This window comes from Podarcis vaucheri, assembly GCF_965113315.1.
Source record: "Podarcis vaucheri genome assembly, chromosome: 16".
Classification (NCBI taxonomy): Eukaryota; Metazoa; Chordata; class Lepidosauria; order Squamata; family Lacertidae; genus Podarcis; species Podarcis vaucheri.
Window position 1 is genome coordinate 15,596,890 of NC_138754.1, and position 25,335 is coordinate 15,622,224.

Consider the following 25,335-nt stretch of genomic DNA (forward strand, 5'->3'; position numbering starts at 1 on the left):
TTGATTTTTATTAGGTATTTTGTGGTTTTATATCTTGATTTTATTCTGTGAACTGCTCTGAGACCCCTGGGTATAGGGCAGTATATATATAAATTAAATAAATAATAATAATAGTAATATAATAAAACCATAACATCAAATCAGAAGGCTTTTCCTCTGTGGGTGGCTCTTCCCATTGTATTGTCACGGTGCTTGAATCCTCCTTGAGGGTTTCCCACTGAGGCATCTGGTTGGCCCCTGGGAGAACAGAATGCTGGACAGGATGGGGCATTGGCTGGATATAGCAGGCTCATCTTATATGCTTATGTTCTTGTGAGAGTTCTCTGCTCAGAGGCCTTCAGACTTGGTGCTTGAGCCCCAGCTTTTGAAGGTTCTCAGGGACCCGAGAGAAGGATTCAAGACTCCTGAGTCCAGTCTCAGATTTTTGGGAGGAAACAGATATCTTGCTATGGATGGGTAGAGATTGTCAGGGAACTCCCAGGAAGCCTGGCTCCTATGTATACCTTTTGGAGGTGTGGTCAAATAGTTTAGATCAGAGGTGAGGGATCTGGGAGGTTCCCCCAGCTGTCTCTGGGCTGCATCTCCCAACATCCTTAACCATTAGCTGGTAATTTTGGTCCCAGTCTGTGTTGGTATTGGGTTTTTTATGGCTTTGCTGTTTTATTGCTTGTTGTTTCCCACTCTGGGCTCTTTTGGGAGGAAGGACTGAGTATAATTTAAATAAGGAATACAGTAAGTAAATTTGGAGGCCCATGAGGGGGGTGAGCTGTGGTCCTCCAGATACTATTAGACTACAGTTCACATCATCTTCATCATCCAGTTATCGTTTAACCCACATAGCACTTTTAATGTCAGAAAGTGCAAAACACTGCTTCTGAACAGAGTGTTCCCCCACAACCACTGCCACCCTCTGCACATCTGGTTTCAGGCCCAGACACTTCTAGTCCAAGGAGTGGGTTAGGGCGTGGAAGAACCTGTGGGGCCCTTCAGAGATTGTCGAACCACAACTTCCACAGGCACTGCCCATTGGTCATGCTGACTGTGGCTGATGGGAGTTGGAGTCCCTTAAGATCTGGAGAGACACCAGTTCCCCAACTCTGCAGGAGGGCAGAGGAGCTTTTGAGCCAGCGTGCCTGACTCCCGAGAGAGCAGGTGAAGGGCTGCTTTGAATTCTAATTTTTGTAGTTTGATTATTTGCTGAATAGTGCTACTTTCTAAGTGGTGTCCAAGAGGGGTCCAGCATGTATTCAGTTGAAACTAACAATAAAATCTGGGGGGAACTTACTTAAAGCGCTTTATGGATTATTTTTTATTCAGGCTTCACCAAGAGCCTGAAGTCCAACAGGGGAGTGTTATTAGAAGTGGGAGGGAGTTCCACAGAACTAGGTTCACAGTACTGAAGGCACGGCTCCTGGCAGATGTGAGCTGTGTGTCTGAACCATGGCAGCACCCAAAGAGAGACAGCCTCAACAGGACCCTTGGGTGCCAAACTTTGAACACCTGCTGAAAGCTTTTCCATTCCTATGCATGCAAAGAAGAATACTTATTTCCACAGTGGTTAATGGATGTCTTTTTTAAAACTTTGTATGTGGCATTTATCATGTGGCTTTGTGTACTATTCTTGTAAACCGATTTGTTGTGGGTTTTTTTAATAAACACGGACTCCCCGCAAGACCTCAGTGATCAGGCTGCAGTATAAAGGGATCCAGCGGAACCAAGTTCACAAAGGCCTTCTCCATGAATAATGGACCCTTAAATGTGTCCTGGTTGCATCTGGGCAGGGAGGACAAGCTTTTAAGCAGCCTCGGACACATGTCGTGGTGAGAGGTCTGTCCCCATCGGCAGTCTGGCTGCAGCAGCTTGCCCCAACTGGAGTTTGGGGCATGGGCAGCTCCCCATGGAGCACATTGAAATAACTGAGGTTACCAGGGCTTGAACCACCATGGTGAAGAACGGTCATAGCTGGCATACCAGCCATAGCTGGTGAAACCTCCAGTGTGTGCTTTCTACTGCTTCTGATGGTAGGACCCAAACCAGTGGATTCAAACATCGAGAAAGGAGATTCCGAATGAGCTTTCTGATAGTAAGATCTGTTCAGCAGTGGAATGGACTCCCTTGGAAGGTGGCCAATTCATGGGAGGGTTTTAAACAGTGATCAGATGAGCTGTGATTCTGGCATTGCAGCAGGGTTGGACTAGATGACTTTTGGGATTCCTTCCACCTCTGTGATTCTGGGGCTGTCTGAAACCCTGGAGAGACCCTGCTTGTCAGTGCAGGTGGTACTGAGTTAGATGGACCTACGTTTTTGCAACTGCCTGTATCCTTGCCTGTATGTTTGCCTTTGAGACTCTGGAAGGGGCAAATGTGCCAGCCACTTTAGGCCTGTAGCTGCTTGACAGATTGATTAGGACTCAGATGTGTGTCTGCATTGGAGGTGGGAGCGAGAACTCCTCATTTGCATGAAATTGGGAGCTTTTTCCGGAAGCAGCTGCCAGCGCAGGGTCTGGAGCTGACGTGGTGATGAATGGCGGCAGAGGGGTGGCATGGGAGGAATAGGAATGCTGCCTCACTCTGATGCCACATGCAGCCTTCGGCCATGCGGGGAAAGGCATGCAGCGGCCCTGCCTTCTCCTTGTCACTCTGCATGTTGGGGCCTTGTTGCTCACGCCATTTTTGGGGGGGGGGATACTTGCTTTGCCTTGCTGAATAGATGCTGGTGTGTATGTCTGTGTCCTTGCCCATGCCCTGTGGAACAAGGACACTCTGACATCAAGGGAGCTCTGTTTGCAGCCTAGGGCCAGGGAGAGAGGTGGGGCTGTGTCCTTTGACCCAGGGGACATGAGGGGCCAGTCCTAGGGACCAGGAAGTTCTTTGGGTCATTGCAAGAGAAAGCCCCAGGGCTGGATTCCGCCAGTCTGCTTTCTTCATTGTCAGTTCTGGGTCGCTCAGCCGTGTGTGTGTGTGTAACTCTGATCTGTCACACAAAGGTGACAGCGGTGGTTGCTTGCATGCAAAGTCAATGCACACTGGGTTCAGCACTCTGATCTGCACTGGATGCGTGCCTGTGGGCAGAAGGGGGCTTTTTCACAATTGCTCGCAGCCGACGAGTTTGCCCCTAAGAGCCTCCTTTAGCCCAGCCTTGCAAAGGAGTCCTCAGCAGCTACTGGACTTCAGTCACTCTGCGCAGCCTGCCTGTGCGCACAGACCAGTGCTAAGCTGCTACAAACTTCCCTGCCTGATCGCCTGGAGGCAATTGCTTAATCACCACAAGCAACCAGATGAGTGGCTGTTGACAGGCCTGCCTTAGCCTTTCCGTCTAACTTACAGTCGGGAAACATTCTCAGCTTCTCAGTGCACGCCTTACTTATTTATTGAACAAACGTGCATCCCACACCTTCGACCACTGGGAGTGTTCCCAGGGCAGTAAAGTATGGATTCTGCTCTGCTCTGATTGGGGAGGAGCATCATAGCTCTGTGGCAGAGTGTGTGCTTTGCAATGCGGAAGGTCTCAAGGGTTCAGTCCACAACAGAAGCATCTCCAGGTAGGGCTGGGAATGTCCCAAGCTTGAAGACCTAGAGGGCCGATGCTGCCAGTCAGAGTAGGTAATATTGAGGTACATGGACGAGTGACCTGGCTCCCTTCGGAGGAGCTTCCCATGCTTTGGTGGTTCTTCCTCGACAGATTTCCACCCAAATATTCCTAGGCCTGTCTTCTGTCTTCCTCTGGGTTGGGTGCTGGTCTTGGTGGTTTCCATGCAGAGTTCCTCTCAATCAAATGTGTTGCAATTTTAAGATGGTGGGGCAAGCTTTTTATTGAAGGGAAATTCCTCCCAGTCTCATTGACACCTGGGACAATGGGAAAGGAGGGGGTGGGTATTCCTGTTGGGCCCCCAGGCACCCACTCATACCCACTGACCTGCTTTGGGAACCTGGTCGGTTGGAGGAGAGGCCAGCCGTTGACTCTTGGTTTTGCTTCACTAACCCTTTTCCTTCCTGGAGCAGTTTTCGCTCACGCCTGATTCTTGCCGGCCGCAAACGCCACACGCCCCCCTCAAGGCTGCCTTGGTTCGCGTGGTTCTCCCCCCTCCCACTCCCACCCCCACATTTTTCTTGTTTTTAACCAGGAAAAAAAAAGCATTTTCTCTCATTGGGCGATGTGACTGTTTGCCCGAAATGCTTTTTTTTTTTAATCCTCAAAGAAACCAAACTTCTTTTATTTTCTTCCCCTGTTCCCCTCTTGTTATGATTATTATTATTGCTTTGGTTTTGTCTGGCTCTGTCCGGGATTTTGAGTTTCTTCTCCTCTCTCCTTTCTGTTTGTTTCGGCATCCGACCCTCAAACCTTCCCCCTTCTCTATCTCCCGGGGGCCTGGATGTCTGTCACAAGTTAAAAAATGCTTTTAAATTGTGGCAAAGAGGGGAAAACCCTCCTTTTTTCCGTGCGTTTATATGACTCGTCTTTTTCTTTTTTTCTTTTTTTCTTTCCTTCCCCTTCAAGGTCCAGCTCACCTGACGCTAAACAGCCAAGGTATGGTCTTAAGTTTCTTTCCACAAATGAGTTTTTGATTTCCTCCTCTTCCTCTCTCCATCTCTCTCTCCTTTGCCATCTCCTTCTCCATCTCCCTCCTTTGCTCTCTTTCTCTCTCTTTCTCTCTCTCTCTCTGGTTTTTCTCCTCCAATCATCTGCTTGAACCATCTCATCATCCCGTGTTGGTTTCTGACATTGCCTCGATTTCTCGCTTATGCAGCTGGGAAAAGAAAAGAAAATGTTTTGGTTGTGTTTTATACATGAATGTTTATTAGAAAAGAAAAAGGGGGGGGGAGGAAAACATGTTTCGGGGAGGAAGCCAAAGAAACTGCCTTTAATCTTGCGTCGCTGCTACAGAGCTTTGATGAACTGTGTGACTTATGCTGGTGATCTGATTATTACAAGCCCCATGTGGGGCTTGCTTCATTGATTGCTTCTGATGCCTTCTTGGGGATTCATCTGCTGGGGGGCACAAACTGGCATCCCTCACCCATGGCGCAGTGGGTCTGGAATGTGCCAGCTAAAGTGTGGCAGGAATTTGCTGCAGCCCTTACCCAGCCCTCCCCACCCCTTCCGCCCTGCTATCTGAACAAGTGCATTGGAAACCACCCGGTGAGGGGGGTGGGCCAGGAGTGTATGAAGGGGGGCGGGGGGCATTCCGCCCCGGGTGCCACCACTGGGGTGGGTTTCCCTCGGAACAAGCATTTTGGGGGGAGGGAGCCTGAGAGGAGCCCCTTGTTGGGTCACCCTGGTTTGAAAGAGAGGAGGCTTCCTTCTGCTCAGCTGAAAGGTGCCAATCGGGCTTGGCACCTCCTAAACTTTGTTGGCTGCCTGATGGAGTCCAGCAGGGAAGTGCTTTGCTTGTCATTTGCTGCTTTTGTGGGGACCAGGAGGCTTCTCTCTTTGTTTGCCCCTCTCTGATGAGAAAAGAATGGGCCACGCTCATATCCCCATGCACAAGGGGTGCATGGAGGAGGCTGTTTCAAAAAGGCCAACTCCTCTTCTGCTCCAGAGGAGAGGCAGCTCTCTGCCCAGAAGTTGTCATCCTCACTCCCATTTTTTTTATTATCAGTGGTGGTCAATAGTAGCTCAAGGCTGTTGTGTGACCATCATGCTCTAAAGGGATGGGAAGTGAGAAACCCACAGTTGCCCTCCAGATGTGGCTGGAGCCCAACTCCCATCATCACCCCTGACCCATGCTGGTTTGTGGGGTTGATGGGAGTTGGATTCCAGCAATGTCTGGAGAGCCACATTTATCACTCTTAAACAGTGTTGGGCTACTCTAGATGGTGTTGGACTACAATTCCCATCATGAACAGCCAGCTTAACCCAATGGGAAATGTAGTTTGGACTATCTAGAAAACCCAAGGTTGAATACCAGAGAGGGGCAACTGAGCAGTCAACCAGCCATAGTGCTCGCATTAAAGCACTCTTTGCTGGCTGTGGAAAAGCTTGCTGGTCCAAGGAGGTTAGACTTCTTAAAGAGACACGAGGGTAGCACCAATGAGGAGACAAGTTGCAGTCCATCCAGAAGGTGCCACATTTTTTTGAGATGACCTCTCAGTTCTCAGACTCTGTTCTTTCCCAATCTGGCATGACACCAGCTTTGTCCTTGATCTCTTGCTCTTCTTCTTACATTGACCCAGTGTGGTTTGGAGTCAGGGAGCCTCCGAATGAAAGCCAGCAATGTTGTTAAGCTTCAGGGTGGGCTTCATACTCCGAAACATTAACCGTAATACAGTGGTATCCCGCAAGACGAACGCCTCGCAAGACGGAAAACCCGCTAGACGAAAGGGTTTTCCGTTTTGGAGGTGCTTCGCAAAACGAATTTCCCTATGGGCTTGCTTCGCAAGACGAAAGCCCATAGGGAAATCTCCGGGGACCTCTTTTAAATGCTAGCGGTGGGGAGCAAAGCCTTTCCCCCCCCTCCGGCCTTCAGAAGAGGTCCAGGAAGGCTGGCGGGGGCCGAAAGGCTTTGCTCCCCAGCGCCAGCATTTTAAAAGCAGTCCGGGATAGCAGGGAAGCGCTTCCTGCTATCCCGGATGGCTTTTGAAGGCAGGAGAGTCTCCGCCAGCAGCGGCAGCGCTGCTGCTGCTGGCGGAGAGATCCGCGAAGCCTGGGCGCGCTGCGCGCAGGCTTCTGCATGCCGGCAAGTCTCCGCCAGCAGCGGCAGCGCTGCCGCTGCTGGCGGAGAGATCTGCGAAGCCTGGGCGCGCTGCGCGCAGGCTTCTGCATGCCGGCAAGTCTCCGCCAGCAGCGAAAGGTCCGGGAAGCCTGGGCCGGACAGCTTTTGAAGGCAGGCGGGGGGAGCAAAGACTTTCGCCCCCGCCAGCCTTCAGAAGAGGTCCAGGACCTCTTCTGAAGGCTGGCGGGGGGCAAAAGTCTTTGTCCCCCCTGCCTGCCTTCCCAGGGGCTTTTAAATGCCGCCCGCCAGCATTTTAAGATCGCCCCGGACAGCGGAGAAGTCCTCCGCTGTCCCAGGGTTTTTTAAAATGCTGGGGGTGGGAAGAAAAGCCCTTGTCCCCCCCCCCAGCCTTCAGAGGAGGTCCGGGGACAGACTGTCCCCGGACCTGGTCTGAAGTCGGTTTCCCTAGGAACGCATTAATTGATTTTCAATGCATTCCTATGGGAAACCATGCATCGCAAGACGAAAAACTTGCAAGAAGAAAAAACTTGCGGAACGAATTAATTTCGTCTTGCGAGGCACCACTGTATCAATTAACCATAATGCAGGTGTGCTAGGAACGAGGGACAGCCCATACCCCCTTTCCTTTTGGTAAATGTTTAAAATAAATAGAAACCAGGCCCCAGGAGTGGAGTCTGAAAAGCGCCATGGCTTGGGCCAGGTCTCTAGAGAAGGTGATTCAACAACCTCAGGGCCACCCAGACACATGTCATCCTTAGGCAGAGCCCACGACTGACAAGGCTTGCCCTGGCTTGAGGCTCCAAGCACCTCAGCCTGGACACCATTTTAATTTCTCACAAATTCCATAGTGACTGTCATTGTTCTTGGGCATTGTAGAGAATTTGGGTGGTGGCTGCGCCCAGTGTGCAATTGCTGCTCTTGGCAGGGTTACAGTGGTACCTCGGGTTACATGCGCTTCAGGTTACAGACTCGGCTAACCCAGAAATATTACCTCGGGTTAAGAACTTTGCTTCAGGATGAGAACAGAAATCGTGCATCAGCGCAGTAGCAGCAGGAGGCCCCATTAGCTAAAGTGGTGCTTCAGGTTAAGAACAGTTTCAGGTTAAGAACAGACCTCCAGAACGCATTAAGTTATTAACCCGAGGTACCACTGTACCGATGAAGAATGGGGTCCACTAGAGGTTTCTTTGGCCAAGGCCACCTTCAGACCAGGAGCTGACCCTGGAAGCTGCCACCATATCCCTGCACACATGTGCCCTCCTTTGAACCACGTTTGACTGAGAGTTGTGATGTCCTGGTCCGCTTTGGGGATCTGGATGATGCAGGGATCAACTGGACAACCCTAACGTAACGGGATTTATGGGCCAGAAAAGTCTTGCCAAAAATAGTTTCCTTTTTAAGTACCCTTTAGCTGCCCTTGGGCTGCCCTGTTGAACCACAATGCCCATCACCTCGGCATAGTGATAAACCAGAGTTGCTGGCTTATCATGGTGGCTTGGGAATGAGCTGTGCACATGGCTGGATCTCTCCTGTTCCTCCCCTCCCAGGGTTTGAACGGGAGGAACAAGCTAGGGAGGGTCAGTTAAGCATGGTTTCCTGTGGTGCCCCAATTCAGGATCAGGGCTTGTTTCTTCCCAATGAGCCAGGATCCAGCAGCCAGCAGCAAACCATGTTTCAATCTGGCAAGAGATTCTGGTTTCTTGGAAGAGAAACAGACCAGGATCCCAGGTGTGGATGCTGTCTCAAGCCAAGTTTCACAATGGCTCCCTGAATTTGCTCTTGTGCTTACACCAGCAAATGAGGGGTTGGGGCGCCTGCACCAAATGATGCTTCAGATGCCCCATAATCCATGATAAACCAGCAATCCTGATTTATTGTATTGTGTGGCTTTGATATGACCCATTTTGCGGGGAAGTATCAGGTTTTTTGTTGTTTTTTGTTTGGTTTTTTTTATTAAATTTATAGACGGCTTCAAAGCATAAAGCCATCACAGTGGTGTACAGGGTAAAAACAGAGTAAAACACTGAAACACAAGCTCTGAAAGCAGTAGAATCAATTCAACAAGCTCTTAAAACAACAAAAGCATTTAATCAAATATAAAATTGATCTTCCATAAATGATCAGGTCATACCACAGGGAAAGCCTTCCTGAACAAAAATGTTTTCAGTAGATGCCTAAACTTCATCATGCTGTGTGCCTGCCTCACTTCAGCTAGTAATTGATTCCCAGTTTCTAGTTCAGGCTAAGTGCCAATAGACAGACAGACAGACAGACAGACAAGACAGAAGTACTGTTTTGGGGGTACAGGAGGCAGGCAAGTGTGGAGGACTCCCTGCTCCTGAATGGGGTAACTGTGCCCCTGAAGGACCAGGTGCGCAGCCTAGGAGTCATTTTGGACTCGCAGTTGTCCATGGAGGCGCAGGTCAATTCTCTGTCCAGGACAGCTGTTTACCATCTCCATCTGGTACACAGGCTGAGACCCTATCTGCCCGCGGAAAGTCTCGCCAGAGCAGTGCATGCTCTAGTTATCTCTCGCTTGGACTACTGCAATGCGCTCTGTGTGGGGCTACCAGAAACCACAACTAATCCAGAATGCCACAGCTAGACTGGTGACTGGGAGCGGCCACCGAGACCACATAACACCGGTCTTGAAAGACCTACATTGGCTCCCAGTATGTTTCCGACCCACAATTCAAAGTGTTGATGCTGACCTTTAGAGCCCTAAACGGCCTCAGTCCAGTATACCTGAAGGAGCGTCTCCACCCACATCATTCTGCCCGGACACTGAGGTCCAGTGCCGAGGGCCTTCTGGCGGTTCCCTCGCTGCAGGAAGCCAAGTTACAGGGAACCAGGCAGAGGGCCTTCTCAGTAGTGGCACTTGCCCTGTGGAACGCCCTCCGACCAGATGTCAAAGAGAAAAACAACTATCAGACTTTTAGAAGACATCAGAAGGTAGTCCTGTTTAGGGAAACTTTTAATGTTTGATGGACTATTGTATTTTAATATTTTGTTGGAAGCTGTCCAAAGTGGCTGGGGAAACCCAGGCAGATGGGCGGGGTATAAATAATAAATTATTATTAGTAGTAGTATAGATGATAGATAGATACATACATGCACACAAACACAAACACACAAGGCTGCACTGAGGCTGCCAGAAAACATACCACTGAGACTCGGTGCAAAATCCAAAGTCTGAAGATGGGATGGTGTGTACGGCCTCACTGGTCATCTTGGTGCTACCAGGTCAAAGGTGCAAGGTCAAAGGCCTCTGCCACAAGTAGGATACCAGGTGCCATGCCCATCCATACCTTGGCTTAATGTGGATGGTGCCCCCCTAGTGCCCCTTTTAATTCCCCCTCATCCATGTAGTAGTCTGCTCCAGCTACTGGTGCCCCACATATTTTCCTCACTAAAGCTGGAAGGTCGCCTTTGCTCTGAAAATCCAAATTGGAGAGCTACATCAATTGCATAAGGTACTGTTTTCCAAAGTGTAGGTTTCAAAGGCTACACGGCATTTATATATATATATATATATTAATTACTTCATCATACTTATATTTACCTGCAGAAAACAATTCAAAGATAAAACAGTATTATTAAAACTACCCCCAAATTATCTTTTACCGAGAAGGGGTACATGATTATTGAAAGTTTGGGAAACAATGGAACAGGGACTCTCCAGAATTAGGGAAGAGAAAGTGTGGGACAGCAGCAGTTGGAGGGGAACCCCACACAGACATGGAGGAATTAAAAAAGGCACAAGGGGCTCACCATCCACATTGAGCCGAGTTATAGATAGCACCCTTGATGCAGGAAGTCAGCCCTATTGGAGGAAACATAGTATTTCTCTGGATAATAACCAGGTGTGGCTTTGGGTGACTCTCCAGGACAGGGGAGGAGAACCGCCTTGGTCAGGTGTTGTTCTGGCTCCAGCTACTCTCAACCCCAGCCTGCATAGCCAGAAAGCTATAAATGAAGGATATCTGTGAGATCCTGAAGGATGGGGGCCTCAGGAGTGAGCTGCCATCCTGGCACATGTGACTTAGCAGATGGTTGCAATTGTTTTGGATGGATTAACTTTAGTTTTATGTTCGAATGTTTCCTTGTTTGTTTTCCAAATACGTCAGTGACCCTGGGATATCTCTCATGACGGAAATCACATAAATGGGGTCCTCTTTTGTCGTGTAATGAAGCCAGAGGCTTCCCTCTAACTGTCCTGGCTTTCCAGGGGCACCAGCTGCAGGAGGGCTTGGGGCTTCCTCTGCTGATGGGCCTTCTCCGGGCATCAGCGCCAAGCGGCCAAAGAGCCACCATTTTAAGTTTTGCTCCATGCCCCAGTGTCGCTCAAGGGCATTGTGGGAAATTTAAAATGGCAGCTGCTCAAACTTGTCCAACCAGCATTGCAGGGGAGGCCCAGGGCAAGAGGCAGTCCTGCGGGAGCCCTGCTAGGGGGCTGGGGCTCCAGCAGGTCCCTACCCCAGCCCACAATGATCCTCGAAATTCTAGGCCCCTGGAGTTGGATATTCTTTTGCTAGGGGTACTTGTTCCCACTTTGACCTTGGAAACGACAGTAAACCAGGTTCAGAGCTGTAGGGTTGGCATGAAGAATTTACAGAGGGGAAATGAGCCACTTCCATGTACAGGGTGTCAGGGTCACATCCGCCACCAGGTGTTTAAAACACTATGATACTGCTTTAAATAGTAATGGCTTCTTCCCCCAAAGAATCATGGGAACTGTAGTTTGTTATGAGCGCTGATAATTGTTAGGAGTCCCCCTTCATTTCCCTCACAGAGCTCCAATTCCCAGAGTGGTTTAACAGTCAGTCCCTCTTCACAGGGAACTCTGGGAAACAACAACTCCCAGGATTCTTTGCAGGAAGATATTATTCATTTCCCCCCATTGCATTTATATACTGCTTTCCTGCAAAGCCACCCAATATGGTTTACAATTTTAAAGTACCACAGCAAATGATAAATAACATTTAAAATGGGGAAGGAGGGACAGTCCGACGGGAGCAGGTCCTGATTTTGTCGGGGATGCTCTTCACAATCAATACTAATGATTGGTGTTTAGGGTTTAATTAGGTATTAATAATGATAATACAGTGGTGCCTCGCAAGATGAAAAGAATCCGTTCTGTGATTCTCTTCGTCTAGCGGTTTTTTCGTCTTGCGAAGCAAGCCCATTGACGGATTAGCGGATTAGCGCTATTAGCGGCTTTTAGTGGCTTTTAGCGGCTTATCGGATCAGCTGATAAGCGGCTTAGTGGCTTAGAAAAGGGGGGGAGGGGGGAAAACCCGCAGGAACTCGCAAGACATTTTCGTCTTGCGAAGCAAGCCCATAGGAGATTCATTTTGCGAAGCACCTCCAAAACGGAAAACTCTTTCGTCTAGCGAGTTTTCCGTCTTGCAAGGCATTCGTCTTGCGGGGCACCACTGTAGTAATAATTAGAAACAGACAATGTATTTAAAAACCCAAACAATAACACAGCCGATGAAAAGTTCCCAAAGAAGAAGATCAGGGCCCAAAATAATAATAAAAAAGCGAAACACCAGATCAGGTAGTTAGCCAAACCTTCAGAACTATGTATTTATTTTTGCTGGTTTTGAAACACTGCCAGAATGGAAGCCAAATGAATTTCCTGGGGCAGGGAATTTGCGAGCTGTTCCTGGATTGCTGAGGGTGCATGTGTCGCTATGTTCTTCCACTCCAGGGATGGGCCATATGACTCAGCAGCCCTTGGGCCCAATTCAGAAAATCCCCTGTAAGCCATGAGTTCAGACATCTGGCAAGATCGATCTGTTCCTCTTCCTGCAGTTTGCTGAACTGGGAGAGGGATGGCAGAAAAGGGGGCTTCAGCCCTGCCCCCTGCTTCCAAGAGGCCCTCAACAGACTCTTCTGGAGGGGATGTGGCCCTCAAGAGAAAAAACGTTGTCCATCCCTGCTCTTTTACCATCTGGATAGCTCAGGTTGTCGTCAAGGGCAGCCCCGTCTAACTTGAAGGTTGTGAAGGAAGGAATGGTGGTTGCTGGTTTCACAAAGAAAGAGTAGTAGCCAATTTATTTGAATGCATATGTGCCCCACTCCCCCAGAGCTCAATGTGACCCTTGTGGCCAACTGAGATTTTGAATCCAGGTCTCCCAAGCCCAGCCCATTCTCCACAATGATAGACAGGTGTCAGGAGCCGTTGAAAAGCATTTCAGTATTCTAGCCCATGGCGCTCCATGGCAGGTCACCTGATTATAGAATCATAGAATTAGAAGGGGGCACAAGGGTCATCTAGTCCAACCCCCTGCAATGTGGGACTCCTTTGCCCAATGTGGGGCTTGAACCCACAACCTTGACATTAAGAGACTCATGCTGTACCAACTGATCTATCCCAGCTGTCAAAACCTCAGGGAGGGAAACATAAAATTCACCAACACGGTTGCCCCCAGAGTGTACTATCCTCTCATTACACAGCTGTGCTACTGATCTTTTAAACACCTCTTTCAGTATGTTGGGACTTGTGGTCCAGCAATAGCCTGAGAGCCACCAGGGGAAACCCAAAAGCAGCATATCAGTGCGTTAGCAAGCAAACCCACTGATCATAGAATTGTAGAGTTGGAAGGGGGACCAGAGAGTCATTGAGTCGAACCCCCTGTAGTGCAGGAATCACATGCTCCTCCCTTGCTGTCTGTTCCTGCCAGCCCAGAGCAGGGACTGGGCCAGTGACCCTCCTGCTACTCCAGCAAGGGAACAGCTCAGCTACCCTGAGGCCTGGCTGGGGGAAGGGCTGTAGCTCAGAGGTAGAGCATCTGATTTGCATGCGGAAGGTCCCACCTTGAATCCCTGCTGGCATTTCTCAAGTAGGACTGGCAGAGAATCATTGCGTTGGAAGGGACCCTGTGGATCATCTAGTTCAATCCTCTTCAATGCAGGAATATGCAGCTGTCCCATATGGGGATCGAACCTACAACCTTGGCATTATCAGCACCATGCTCTAACCAACTGCGCTATCCACTTGGGCAGGCATAGGCAAACTCGGCCCTCCAGATGTTTTGGGACTATAACTCCCATGACCCCTAGCTAACAGGACCAGTGGTCAGGGATGATGGGAATTGTAGTCCCAAAAACATCTGGAGGGCCAAGTTTGGCTATGCCTGCACTTGAGGATAAAGAGATCTGCATTTGATGCCATGTTTCAGCTATGCAAGGTCACTCTAGAGTCATAGAATTGTAAGGTACCACGAGGGTCATCTAGTCCAACTCCCTGCAATGCAGGCATTGTTTGCCCAACATGGGGCTCAAACCCACGACCCAACCCTGCTTGAAATGCTGGAGAGCTGCTGCCAGCCAGTGTAGACGATATTGAGCTAGAGGGACCTCATGGTCTGACTCAGCATAAGGCGGCTTTCAATGTTCCTTTGTAAGGCTTGGTGATCCACCTGCCTCCCGCCCTGAGCTCTGACACCAACAATTAAGATGCACAGGCTGAGAGTTTCTATGGCGGCCCCTGCCAACCCTGCCTTTTGCTGGAGCCCAGCAGGTCTGGATCCAGAGAACGTCATAGTGCTTGGTTCCTCCTCCCAGGTTCTTCCTCCCAGGCGGCCTCTGCCTGCCAAGGAAGCACAGTGTGTCCATTGCTCCTTTGACAGAGGTGCAGCATCGCCAGGGGGCTCCTATGAGGAACCACTGACATCCCATGGCATTATGGTCTCCAGGGGGGCATTAACTTCCACTCCTGTCAAGTAAAGTTGCTTCCTTCTGGCCCCGGTAAAGTGCTTCTTATTGGAGAAACGTTCATCAGTCTCAGGGTCTGGACAATAGCTTCACCTATGCAGGTTGGATTCCTGCAGTTTTCTCTGTTTGGGGCTACGGTTGAGAAGTGTGCAGCTGGTGTGGAAAGCAACAGCTAGGTTGATTTGGGGGGCAAATTGTCACTTGCATATAACACCCTGCTTGTGAGATTTGCACTGCCTGCCAATCTGCTGCAGGGCCAAGTTCAAGGGGTTGGTAGTAACACATAAGGTTCAATACAGCTTAGGACCAGGTTACTGGAAGTTCCACCTTTTTCCTTATACACACGCAGTGAGTCATTGCCTTCTGCTGGAGAGCTTCTCCTTCAAATCCCCAGGATATCAGAAGCCCATTCCCCAGTGACTTGGAGCAGGGCTTTTAGCGTGGCTGCCCCTGTTCTGGGTAAGAGCATCCCTGCTGAGATACGACAGGCGCCCACGACCTGCACTTTCCAGAAACAATTGAAAATGTTTTTGTTCCAGCAATCTTTCACAGCTGGTTGGGGAGGGTCTCTGCCAGGGGTTTCTACTTTTCAGTGTTTACTTGCTGTTATTTTCTGTGTTTTTAACTTATTTTGTACATTGCTTTGAGAATGTGTGGCAGGTAATAAAAATAATAAATAAATAAATAAATAAATAAATAAATAAATAAATACTTGCATTCTCCATCCCTTTCTAGAGATGTGAAGGCCCTGAATTATTATTTTTTTGGGGGGGGGATGTTTTTCTCCACCCTCCCCACCAAAAAGCATTTTGTTTGCTTTTTCCTGAAAAACCGGGGGGAGGGGAAATGGATGATGAAATATTTTCTTTTAGAATGATGAACAAAACCTTTAAGATGAGGTGTTCATTTATTTAGTCCCCCAAATGATTTCTAAAATTGTTTTAACGGGAAGACTTTCACGTAAGACTGTGTACAGTATCAGCTCGTTACAATTCATGTGCACCGAGGTCATGCAATCTTGTAGCTGAGCATTCAGCTCCCAAATGCAAGATGCATTTCTGCCTCTTGACCATTGTCGCCAGGGGAGGAAGAAGGACCCAGTGCCTTCTCTGCTTTTGGCCTTCCTCTTGTAAACATGGTTGGTGAATCTCTTTCTGCCCTCTTGACTAGGCCTCAAATGTCTGAGGGTGGCAGAAAGGCACAGAGCAACACAATTATGTTGCCATCCAATTCATGCTGCTGCAGATTCTGTTGGGCCCAAGATTCAAAGGCAAGGGTTGTCCGTGATGATAGCACTGACCCGATAACAAAACAAGCAGCACACTTTGGGCTTGATGTTGGACAGATACATTCCAGTGTTGCGGAGAGCAGAATATCTTCAGGCTGAGGAAGGCAGTCTGGGATTATGCCAAACATGAGGGCAAAGCCTTTCCACAACAACACAGCCTCTATCTCCTTTTGCTTCTTACCTGCTTCAGATTCCTCCATCTTCTGCGTCATGTTGAAAGAAACTGGTCCAAGTTTGGAAATATAACAAATCAAGTAAATTATAATTTACTCGCCCTTCACCCTAATGTTCCAGAGCTGGTTACAACTATTAAAACACAACGATGAAAAAGTTGAAAACAACGTACAATCGCAGGAATAAATAAGCTGGCATGCGAAAGGATAGAAGCTGGTTTCAGTCTGGGCAAACCTTCAGTTTTGAGAAGTCCATGGAGAATGTGATGGTGACAAATATGAAGTAACTGAAACAGAGAGTGAGTGAGCTAAGAGAAAGAGACTGAATAAATTTCCTGTAGAGTTCACAGAATTTTGTTTCCTCTCCTCTCTTTTTTTCAGCTCTATTTATTTATTTACTTATTTGCTAACTTTCCATACTGCCCTTCATCTGAGAATCACAGAGCAGTTTACAATATAATAACACAAAAATACATATCATAGTACCAAACCAAACAATAGCCCTCAGTTTAAAACACCATAAATTGTGGGAAAACGAGAGTGCTTTATGTCTACTTGACACTGTGGAGGACTGAAGGAGACAATAATTGTCAGAATATTCAATAGTTTGTTTTACTAGAATGTGAGAATGTGGACAGATTCTGCTTTTACTGTTTTTTGCTGGCTCCTCATAAACTGGCAAAACCAAAGAGATGCCAAAGAAGTTCCTTTTGGTACAGCAGCTTGTTGCTCCATTTACAACAAAAACTTACAAATTCAGTTTGTAATTATTGTCTGTAGAAACTGTACAGTACTTTTGATAAACCAGACACGATACTTCTGTGGTAAACCAAGTTATGCACAATGCGGTTTATGTGAACGAAGTGACTGTTGATATTTAGAGAGTGCTAGAAAATGGTACTGATTATTATTATGTATTATTTTTTAATCCCCCAAATCCCAGTTTCCCGCCCTGAAAATGCCTGGTGGGGAAACAACAGTCCTACCTGCCACCCCATCGCTTCAAACATTTGGGAGATTTTAAATCTCTATCCCTTTGGTTACATATATTATAAATAATTATAATAACTATTGTAGCTTGTTGTATGTAGAAGGGGGGAGGGCGAAGCCAACTTGCAGCACCGGATGCCACTACAGCTTACCTGAGTGGGGCAGGGCAGTGGCACATTTGGGGTGGTGTCGGGGGCCTGGCAGAGCCAATCTGGTGCCCCTGCCTCACTGCCTCAGCTTCACCCAGGTAAGCCGGTAGTGCCAGTGTTGAGAGGGCAGCTCTGTGGCTCCACTACACAGGCCGCTCTGAGATTGTCAACGGCCACCCCAATCTCTGCCAAGCAGTGTGCCAAGATTCCAGGGGTTTGTGTTCCTTTAGGTTGCCAGCTGCCCTGTATAATATAAGATTGCCCCGTATTTCAATATAAAACGCTATGTCCTATATTGATAACAGTTTTGTCCTCTTATTTCAGATCTTTCTCTCTTTCTCTGTCTCTGCCAAGTTAGGGATCCTCTCCAAATGCATGTGTGTGAAAGGGCATGCATTTAAGCTCTGGGTAGCCAAGCACAGACAGAATTGCAAACTTTTGTGTATGTCTGCATGCACATGCATGTGTGACAAATTCCAGAGGGGCCATCCTGTCAGGCTGCAGTAGATTGTACTGGATTGCTTTGAAGTCACTTCAACACCAGATTTTGTGTGTGTGTGTGTGTGTGTGTGAGAGAGAGAGAGAGAGAGAGAGAGAGAGAAAGTGAAATTGTCCACCAACCGCCCAGCCCCATCCTGTATTTTGCCAGTGCCAAGGTGGCAACCCTAGGCATAGTGGAGTCTGTGGTTTATTTGCACATATTTACACCTGAGTTTTGGTGGAGGGATTGCAGAATATTACACCCCAGGAGCATCTCTTGTTGCTCTCCTGATAGCTTCAGCAAACTTGGGTCCAGAGCAGAATCCAGCCATGCTCCCCGGTCTTTGTGTGCAGCCTCTCCCAGCCAGCCCAGCCCAGCCTCTCCCTGCCCCCATTTTCAAACCTCTCTTTAAAAACACCACAGATTTCCTTCAGTTTACATCACCTCCCACTGTCCACTTGGAACTTCCCCCTCTCAGCTTACACTAAAATCTTATACCTGGTCTTTGTCTCTGTTCACCATCCCCTCATGGGAGGAAGGGCTCACACTCCTCTGTTGCCTGGCACAGGGTAATTGCTCGTGTCGGTCAACCATTCCCTTCCTTTGAACTACATTATGGTTCTTCTTCCCAGGCGATTCTTGCCCAGGAAACTGATTCAGCCTGTATTTTTACACTGCTGAGCTGTCTCACACCCAGGTGAAGACTTTCAGGCATTTAGTAATTGCCTACATTCACTACATTGCCTACATTGGGCTGGGGGGGGGGAGGAATCTGGTACCCAGTACTTTGAGGGATGCTTGCACTGCACGCACCCCAGCTCATAACACTATTTATAGCTAGCCAACATTGAGCCAGCATTTTCTATAGCCACAGTTAGCACAAACTGGTTTGCAACCCCGGTCCTAAGCGGACTTGCAAAGGGTGAGTTGGGCAAACTGTAGTCAGGATGACTTAACAGTAACCAGAATTAGCTCTGAAATGGAGGGCAGGGTGTGGAAGGAAGGTCTCAGATGGCTTCCCCAGTAGAGCCAGTTTGACCTCTGGGCTCATATAAGCATATTGATTGTGTTTATTTGTATGGCCCCTTTCCAGGGTGCATGTGCTGTGCCCAAAGCGACTTGCGGCAAGCATTCATATTCTCAAAATACAAAGTGTGTGTGTGAGTGGGGAAAAGTTACAGAATCATAGAACTGTAGAGTTGGAAGGGGCCCTCAAGGATCATCTAGCCCAGCCCCCTGCAATGCAAGAATCACAGCAAAATAAATCCCTGACAACCTCTGTTGAAAAGCCTCCACTACCTCCTAAGGTAGCCCATTGCACCACTGAGCGGCTCTTACCACCAGGAAGTTCTTAACTGCTGCCGAAATAATAGAATAAAGAGTTGGGTGTGACCTTGGAGGTTATTTGGTTCAGCTGCTTGGTCAATGTAGAGTCTACTGTGCAGGATGTCAGCACAGCATCCCTGATAGGTCTTAAATGCTGTTCCTGCTCCTACTACTAAGCCATTCGAAACATTTGGAGGAGGTGGGGAGTGAGTGTGTGTTTACCTGCAACCGTCTTATCCCAGAAGTCTAATTTTGGAATGGATTGTTCTTCTGTTGCACTCCGGGAGGTTCATTGGTGTCCAGGCACGTGTGGGGCTGATGCGCTGTGCCTGGGGTGGGTCGGGGGGCTTCTGGCCTATCTTCCCTAATGCTGTGGTTCTGCTTCTCCAGTAGGGTCCCTACTGTACTCGGAAGGGGGGGCTGGGAGAGGAGCCAGTGAGGTGCACCAGACATCAAAAGGTCAGTGTAAACCCTCCCTTTCCTCCTTTCCCCAACCCCAAAGCCTCTGTGTGCCTGCAGCTGAATTAGGAGTGCAAATTAGGTTAAATGGGTCCTCTTTGCTTGGCTTACCTTATTTACGTTGCCATAGAGTATGTAGGCTTTTGGCATCCGCATAAGTGGAAGTGACTGGGAAACAGTGGCACTTCTTGTTCCCTTAAGGCCAATATTGCTAATTGCGGCTTTGCTTCCTAGTAACATGGGCTTGTCGATCAGCAGATCGGCGGTTCGAATCCCCGCAACGGGGTGAGCTCCTGTTGCTCGGTCCCTGCTCCCGCCAACCTAGCAGTTCAAAAGCACGTCAAAGTGCAAGTAGATAAATAGGTACCACTCTGGTGGGAAGGTAAACGGCATTTCCGTGCGCTGCTCTGGTTAGCCAGAAGTGGCTTAGTTATGCTGGCCACATGACCCGGAAGCTGTACGCTGGCTCCCTCGGCCAATAAAGCGAGATGAGCACTGCAACCCCAGAGTCATCCAAGACTGGACCTAATGATCAGGGGTCCCTTTACCTTTACCTTTGCAACGTGACTGAAGAATTTGGTGAAATCCAGAAGCTTGCTTTTGCCCACAGCCACTTAAGTTGTCCCACATTCAGCAGCTCTGTTGCTGCCTGCCCTTTGGCACCTAGGCATCCACCACTGTCTGCTAAAGCCTTTGCCAATGTGCTGCCCCTCCAGATGTTTTGGACTACCACCCCCATCAGCGACCCATAACACCTGGAGGGGCACCAGGTGGGAGAAAGCTGCAGTGTTGGAGCCAATGTATGTGCTTTATGATGATCGGGACTTTCGGTTTCCACATTGCTTGTTTGACGCCACCCAAGTCCCACAGCCCAAGTCGCCCATGAAATGACATTCTGGTGCTGATCTCCTTTAGCTGGAACTGCAAAATGGTGGGTGGCAATCAGAATGAAAGTAAATCCTACTGTGTGCATTGGAGCCTATTCCAAGGAAATTGCACCCAGGACTGCAGCCTTAAGCTTCGGCACTCTTTCCTACAAAAGTCTGGGAGGAGAGAATTTCAAGCACTGAATAATTTGTCGTAGGTACCTATTATTAATATTATTATTATTAAATCTGTTGTAGATTGATGCAATTCTTTAAAATCTGCCACTGCTAATGTGACCGGGGAAGGGCCCACCGCTTGAGGGAACTCCTAGGGTTTGCAGAAGTTTTACAAAAAAAATATTTAGTGTGCATTATAAGTTAAAATAAAATTAAAAAGCCCAATGACAACTGAGCATGCTCAGTGGTCATGGCATGCTAACTTAGGGTCCGTACGTGCTGAGTGATAATGTGCATTCAGTGCTGGAGGCAGGTGCTGTACATGCGATGCCATCCCCATGACTTCCCCGTCCCATGCTGTTTGTGACTCTAAGGCACATTCTGCAAGAGTGGTTATAATCCGCTTTGTTCCACGTATGCCCCTCCTAAAAGCTTGCTGCCTACATGTGTATGCACAGAGAGATAGTGCTTCCGCTGGTCACCTCCGATTGGGGCAGACCTACTGGCCTCGCATGGCTGTGCCATTCCCCCGTGCCATGTTTCTAGACGGGCTAAAGGTGGAAGCAGTAACTCTGTGTGCCCTTGTTTATTGGTGTGTTAACACACCAATTTCTAGCCCCTGTCTTCTGAAAAACTAGATATATCGATAGATAGAAAGACAGATACATTAGATTGTGTGTGTGTGTATAAACCACTAAGTAAGGGGAGAGGGGAAAAAGAGCACTGTTACACACTAATTTGAATAATGCCCACATGTGTGTATGGACCACTTGGATATAGCTGCTGCTTTAGGTGATGTTATTGGGTGAAGGTGTGTACAATTTCAAACTGCTATCTGCAAAAGTGCCCTGCGAGGAAAGGACCCTTGTTTGCTTCAAAAGCCTTAATCTGTGTGTGTGTCATGGGATGTCCAGGAAGAGGGAGCAGTTCACTGGAGTGGTGAACATTTTGTCTTTTCGCTGTTGGGTTGCTTGATTTTGAAACATTCACAGGAGCGTGAAACTTTGGCTCATGTGTTTCCCCTCTGTGGCCCAGAATAGCGTTTCCCGTTTTTGTGTGATGCGCACACCAAACACCGTGGACAACTTTCTCCCTCCCCCTCGCAGCAGAACAGTGCAACCACAACCCTGCAGACAAGGGACAGTCTCTGTTTGTGTATGGTGCATCTTTCTGCTGGGGCCTCCTCTGGGTGCAGATTGCTGTGTGCCTCTAGTGGAACTGTAGACAGCTGAGTGTGCCAGGGGAGAGGAGTGGAGGGCTTGTGGTGGGTGCTAACAAGGTTTGCAGTTGCCTGCATACCTGCTGTTCTCACATGCAGTCAGCGGCGTAGCGTGGGTTGTCAGCACCCGGGGCAAGGCAAGTAATTTGCGCCCCCTAACCCGTGGATTTTAGCACTCGAGTGCGAGCGCGCCCCCCCCAGATGTTGCGCCCGCCCCCCTGCACCCCCCACGCTACGCCACTGGGGCTGGGGGTGAGCGAAGGAGCCAAGGACCCCCCCCAAAGGCTCAGCAGGAATTTATTAAATTTATTATTTGCGGAGCCCCCGCGGGCCGAGGCAGCCGAAGCCCCCTCCCCTCGGGCTGTAGGTGGAGCTCCAGATCCGGGCTTGGCGAGCGCCTCTCCTCCTCCCGGCCGGGTCCGGGGGCTTCCAGCCGTGCTCCGTCCTCGCCCCCCCACCCCGCGGCTGAGACTTGCGCTGAGAGCCGGAGCCAGCGGCGCCCCCTTCTGCCGGGAGACCCTCGCCTGCCCGCCGGCTTCCTCTCGGAGGGTTTTGGGGAGCGCAGGGCACGGCGAGGCCCCTCGGAGCTCTCCTCCCTCCCAGTCGGCAGAAGCAGCCGCCGCCTGTGGTTGGCCGAGGGGATGGCGGAGGCTGCCCGTGCCCGGCCAGGCATCGGTGGTGGCGGCCGCGCTGCTGCAGTGGCTGCTCCTCCTGCGAGCAGTGAGTGGAGCGCAGCCGCAGTGGCGGCGGGGGGCGCGCGCACGCTAGGGCGCAAGGCTTGCGGTGGTGGCGGGGAGCCCGGCGGAGGAAGGAACTTGTCCCTTCCCTCTGGACTCACGCCCCCCCCCAGATGTTGCGCCCGGTGCGGCCGGCACCCCTGGCACCCCCCACGCTACGCCACTGCATGCAGTCCTGGCACCCCTTTTGGGGAGGATCTCTTGATGTTGAGACCTGGGTGCACTCTATCGTTTGGCACCCCAAGGGTTAACAAGGCCCTCGGAGATAGACCCAGAATCAATTTTGTTGTAGCAAAAAAAAGGGAATCAGCATATTTACCAAAGGCGTTAAATGAAATCAATAACCAGTGCGCTAACGATAGGCTGTGTTTGAAAGAGCTGTATTGGGTTTTTGAGCTAAATATATTCTCGAAAGTCTATCTAGGAACACAGAGGAAAACCAGCATATGCAGTGAGACTGGTTCAAGGGAAGAAGAGGAAGAGGGGTTGGTATTGGTTTGGCTGAAGAGACAAAGGGGGTGTCAGAGGGAAACTGGATACCGACTAGGGTCACAAGTGTCAAAGAAGGGGAGGACAGAGCGTGGGATGGGTTTTAATAGGTAGGGGAGTATATATTAATTGCATTTTATCCCTCCAGGCCCCAATGTGTGTGAGCTGTACAGAGTTTTAAAAGTCCCTTAGCAGCAAAATTGAAGCATGTAGGAATAGGCCATGAAGCCTTCATTTAATTAAGTCCAGCTACAAATTAAACTGGCTTCCCCCGTTCTTATCCTGCTTAACGAAGAAATCAGACAACAGACTGGAAATATGATTTAACCTACTCAATAGTCTTGCGTTGGTTTCCAGCTTCAGCAGCAGTAAAAACCGTGCAGATAAAATGCTTCCAGTTTAGCAAGCACAGGGCACATCTGTTCTTATGACTGCTCAAGAAGAGGGAGGTTTTAGGGCCCATCTCTGAGAAATGCAATTGGAAACTTTCGAAGCATGACTAGAGGATGGGCTGGAGGTCTCTCCAAGAAAGAGACATCTGATCTGGCCTGGGGCAAATGCAGAGGAAGGACTGACATTTTCAGTGATCGTATCTTGGCTGAACCCTTCCAGAAGGAGCCTGGTGCCTTACTTGCTTACTTTAGAAATGCAGATTTGAAGAGAGTTTGGGCAGAGACAGCAGACCATGGCTTTTCCAGGAAGTGTTGCAACTCAGCTTCCTTGAGCATGTTTGCCTGTGACCTCTGGGTGCCTCTGGTGTGCTTCTTAACCTGGATATTTGGTGGTCCTGGAAAAAGGTTACCTGGGTTGAGAGCACCCACCTTAATGTTTTGCAAGGCAAGAAGAGGGGAAACCAGTTATTCCAGATTAATTTATGTGGCAGTGCGCAGAATCACAAAGAAGGTGGTAGGGGCACAAGAGACAGCACCATTAGTCTAACTCTCCATAGTTTCAGCCCAGAGGTCTTTCCCAATCCTAACAGGATTGTGCCTTTTTTTAAACGGGGGCTTGGGAAGATAGATGCCTTTGCTGAGATGGTATGTGGCTCTGTCCTTATAATAATAATAATTTATTATTTATACCCCACCCTTCTGGCTGGGTTTCCCCAGCCACTCTGAGAGGCTTCCAACAAAATATTAAAATACAGTGGTCTGTTAGATGTCCTTAGATATATGTAGCCAGGCAAAGGTAGGCTCCTGCCCTATGATTGTCTCCGGTCATCAGGTGTGTCCATGTAGGTGTCTTGGGGCTCTGAGCCTGGCACTTTGCGGGTGTTCATCCCCTTTGCCTCTCCTTCAGAACTGGGGGTGGCGGCGCAAGTCTTGGGCTCAGTGTCCACCTCTCTGTTATGTGTTTGCACACAGGTTGCCGCTTGTACGTTGCAAGAAAAACAGGGCATGCTCATTCATATGCATAGGTGCAAATTTAGGAAAAATCGTTGTGATTTAAATGGAATTCCAGTGCATCTCACCCTAGTAGGAGGACTGTGATTGTGGGATGCTGATCATGCTAAGCCTTTCATAGTGTCCACATGATGACGTCATTGGCTTCCCCCCATTTAATCCAGATGTGCCCTTTTGAAAAGTTCCAGTGTGGTTTTTTTAAAACCACACACACGTCATGTGCCGACCCAGCTGCTGACGGCCCATTTTCAGCAATCCATTTGAAATATTCAGCCCCTGTCTGGAAGTGCCAGAAGGTGACCTGTGTGTGCCTGCTGTCCATGCACTGCTAACTCTTGAGAAGGCCCCCACTCCTCCTCCTTTGGACTGCACCCCCATTTCCAATAGAGGCCAGTGCCAAAGGACAGCCATGTGATTGCCCTTCAAAGAGAGGGCTGTCCTCTCTCTTTATGGCACATGCCTACCCGTGGCCCGCCTCTTTGGCCGAGATATTTTGAGCATGTGTGTGCATCTTGCAGAAGCGGTGTCCGATATTGCGTGGGGGCGTTTGCATCCGTGCTGAACCACCTTGCCTCTCCCCGCATCTTTGGAGAGGCTGACGCCCGCCAGCCCCGTCTCTCACTCAGGCACACGCCCCCCCCAAAAAAATGCCAGCTGTGTGAAGCGTGAAAACTCCCAGCCTTAATATTTAATTACAAAGTGAGCAATTAATACACTCCGTCCAGGGAGGGTGGGGGAAGACTCCCAGGGATCGTTAACATTAATGATGCATTCAATACAAATAAGATGCCATTAATATAGAAAAGGCTGTGATTGATTTTAATCAGGGTGTTCTGGAGAGGAGACCAAGGAAAGGGCAGCTTTTATGGGAGAGTGGGGAACTGTTGGGCAAGGGTAGAAGACCTCGCCACACTTCCTGGGAAAGGCCAAAGAGCTGCCTGGGGGCATCATCCAGCCAACCCTGGGGTGACTGGTGTTGCCTGTCCACTGAGCCTGATTCTTATCAGGGGATAGGTGGGTTGGTGTCAGCCGGTGCACATCACAGAGATCAGCTTCTTTCTGGGGTTTTTAGTTCAGGATGAGGCCAATAGATCTCTGTTGGTCACTTTTCCCTCTGTGGTTTTAAAGTCCTTGGGAGGAATTCAGTGCAGCCCTAAGGAGGCCACTCCTTCAGCACAGGGT

General features: G+C 49.2%; 1 protein-coding gene across 29 annotated transcripts in view; it reads left to right on the forward strand.

The window, feature by feature from the left end:
* NRXN2 (neurexin 2) overlaps positions 1 to 25,335 on the forward strand; it is a 338,128-nt gene that overhangs the window by 99,400 nt on the left and 213,393 nt on the right. For 16 of the 29 annotated variants that reach the window (XM_082204228.1, XM_082204227.1, XM_082204232.1 and 13 more), the window contains 2 exons: positions 4,499 to 4,528; positions 19,194 to 19,262. The exons of 5 other annotated variants lie outside the window; for them this stretch is intronic. In XM_082204228.1, coding sequence (XP_082060354.1) covers positions 4,499 to 4,528; positions 19,194 to 19,262 — 99 coding nt within the window. The remainder of the gene's footprint in view (positions 1 to 4,498; positions 4,529 to 19,193; positions 19,263 to 25,335) is intronic. 8 more of the 29 variants (XM_082204218.1, XM_082204221.1, XM_082204225.1 and 5 more) reach the window with 4 other exon arrangements.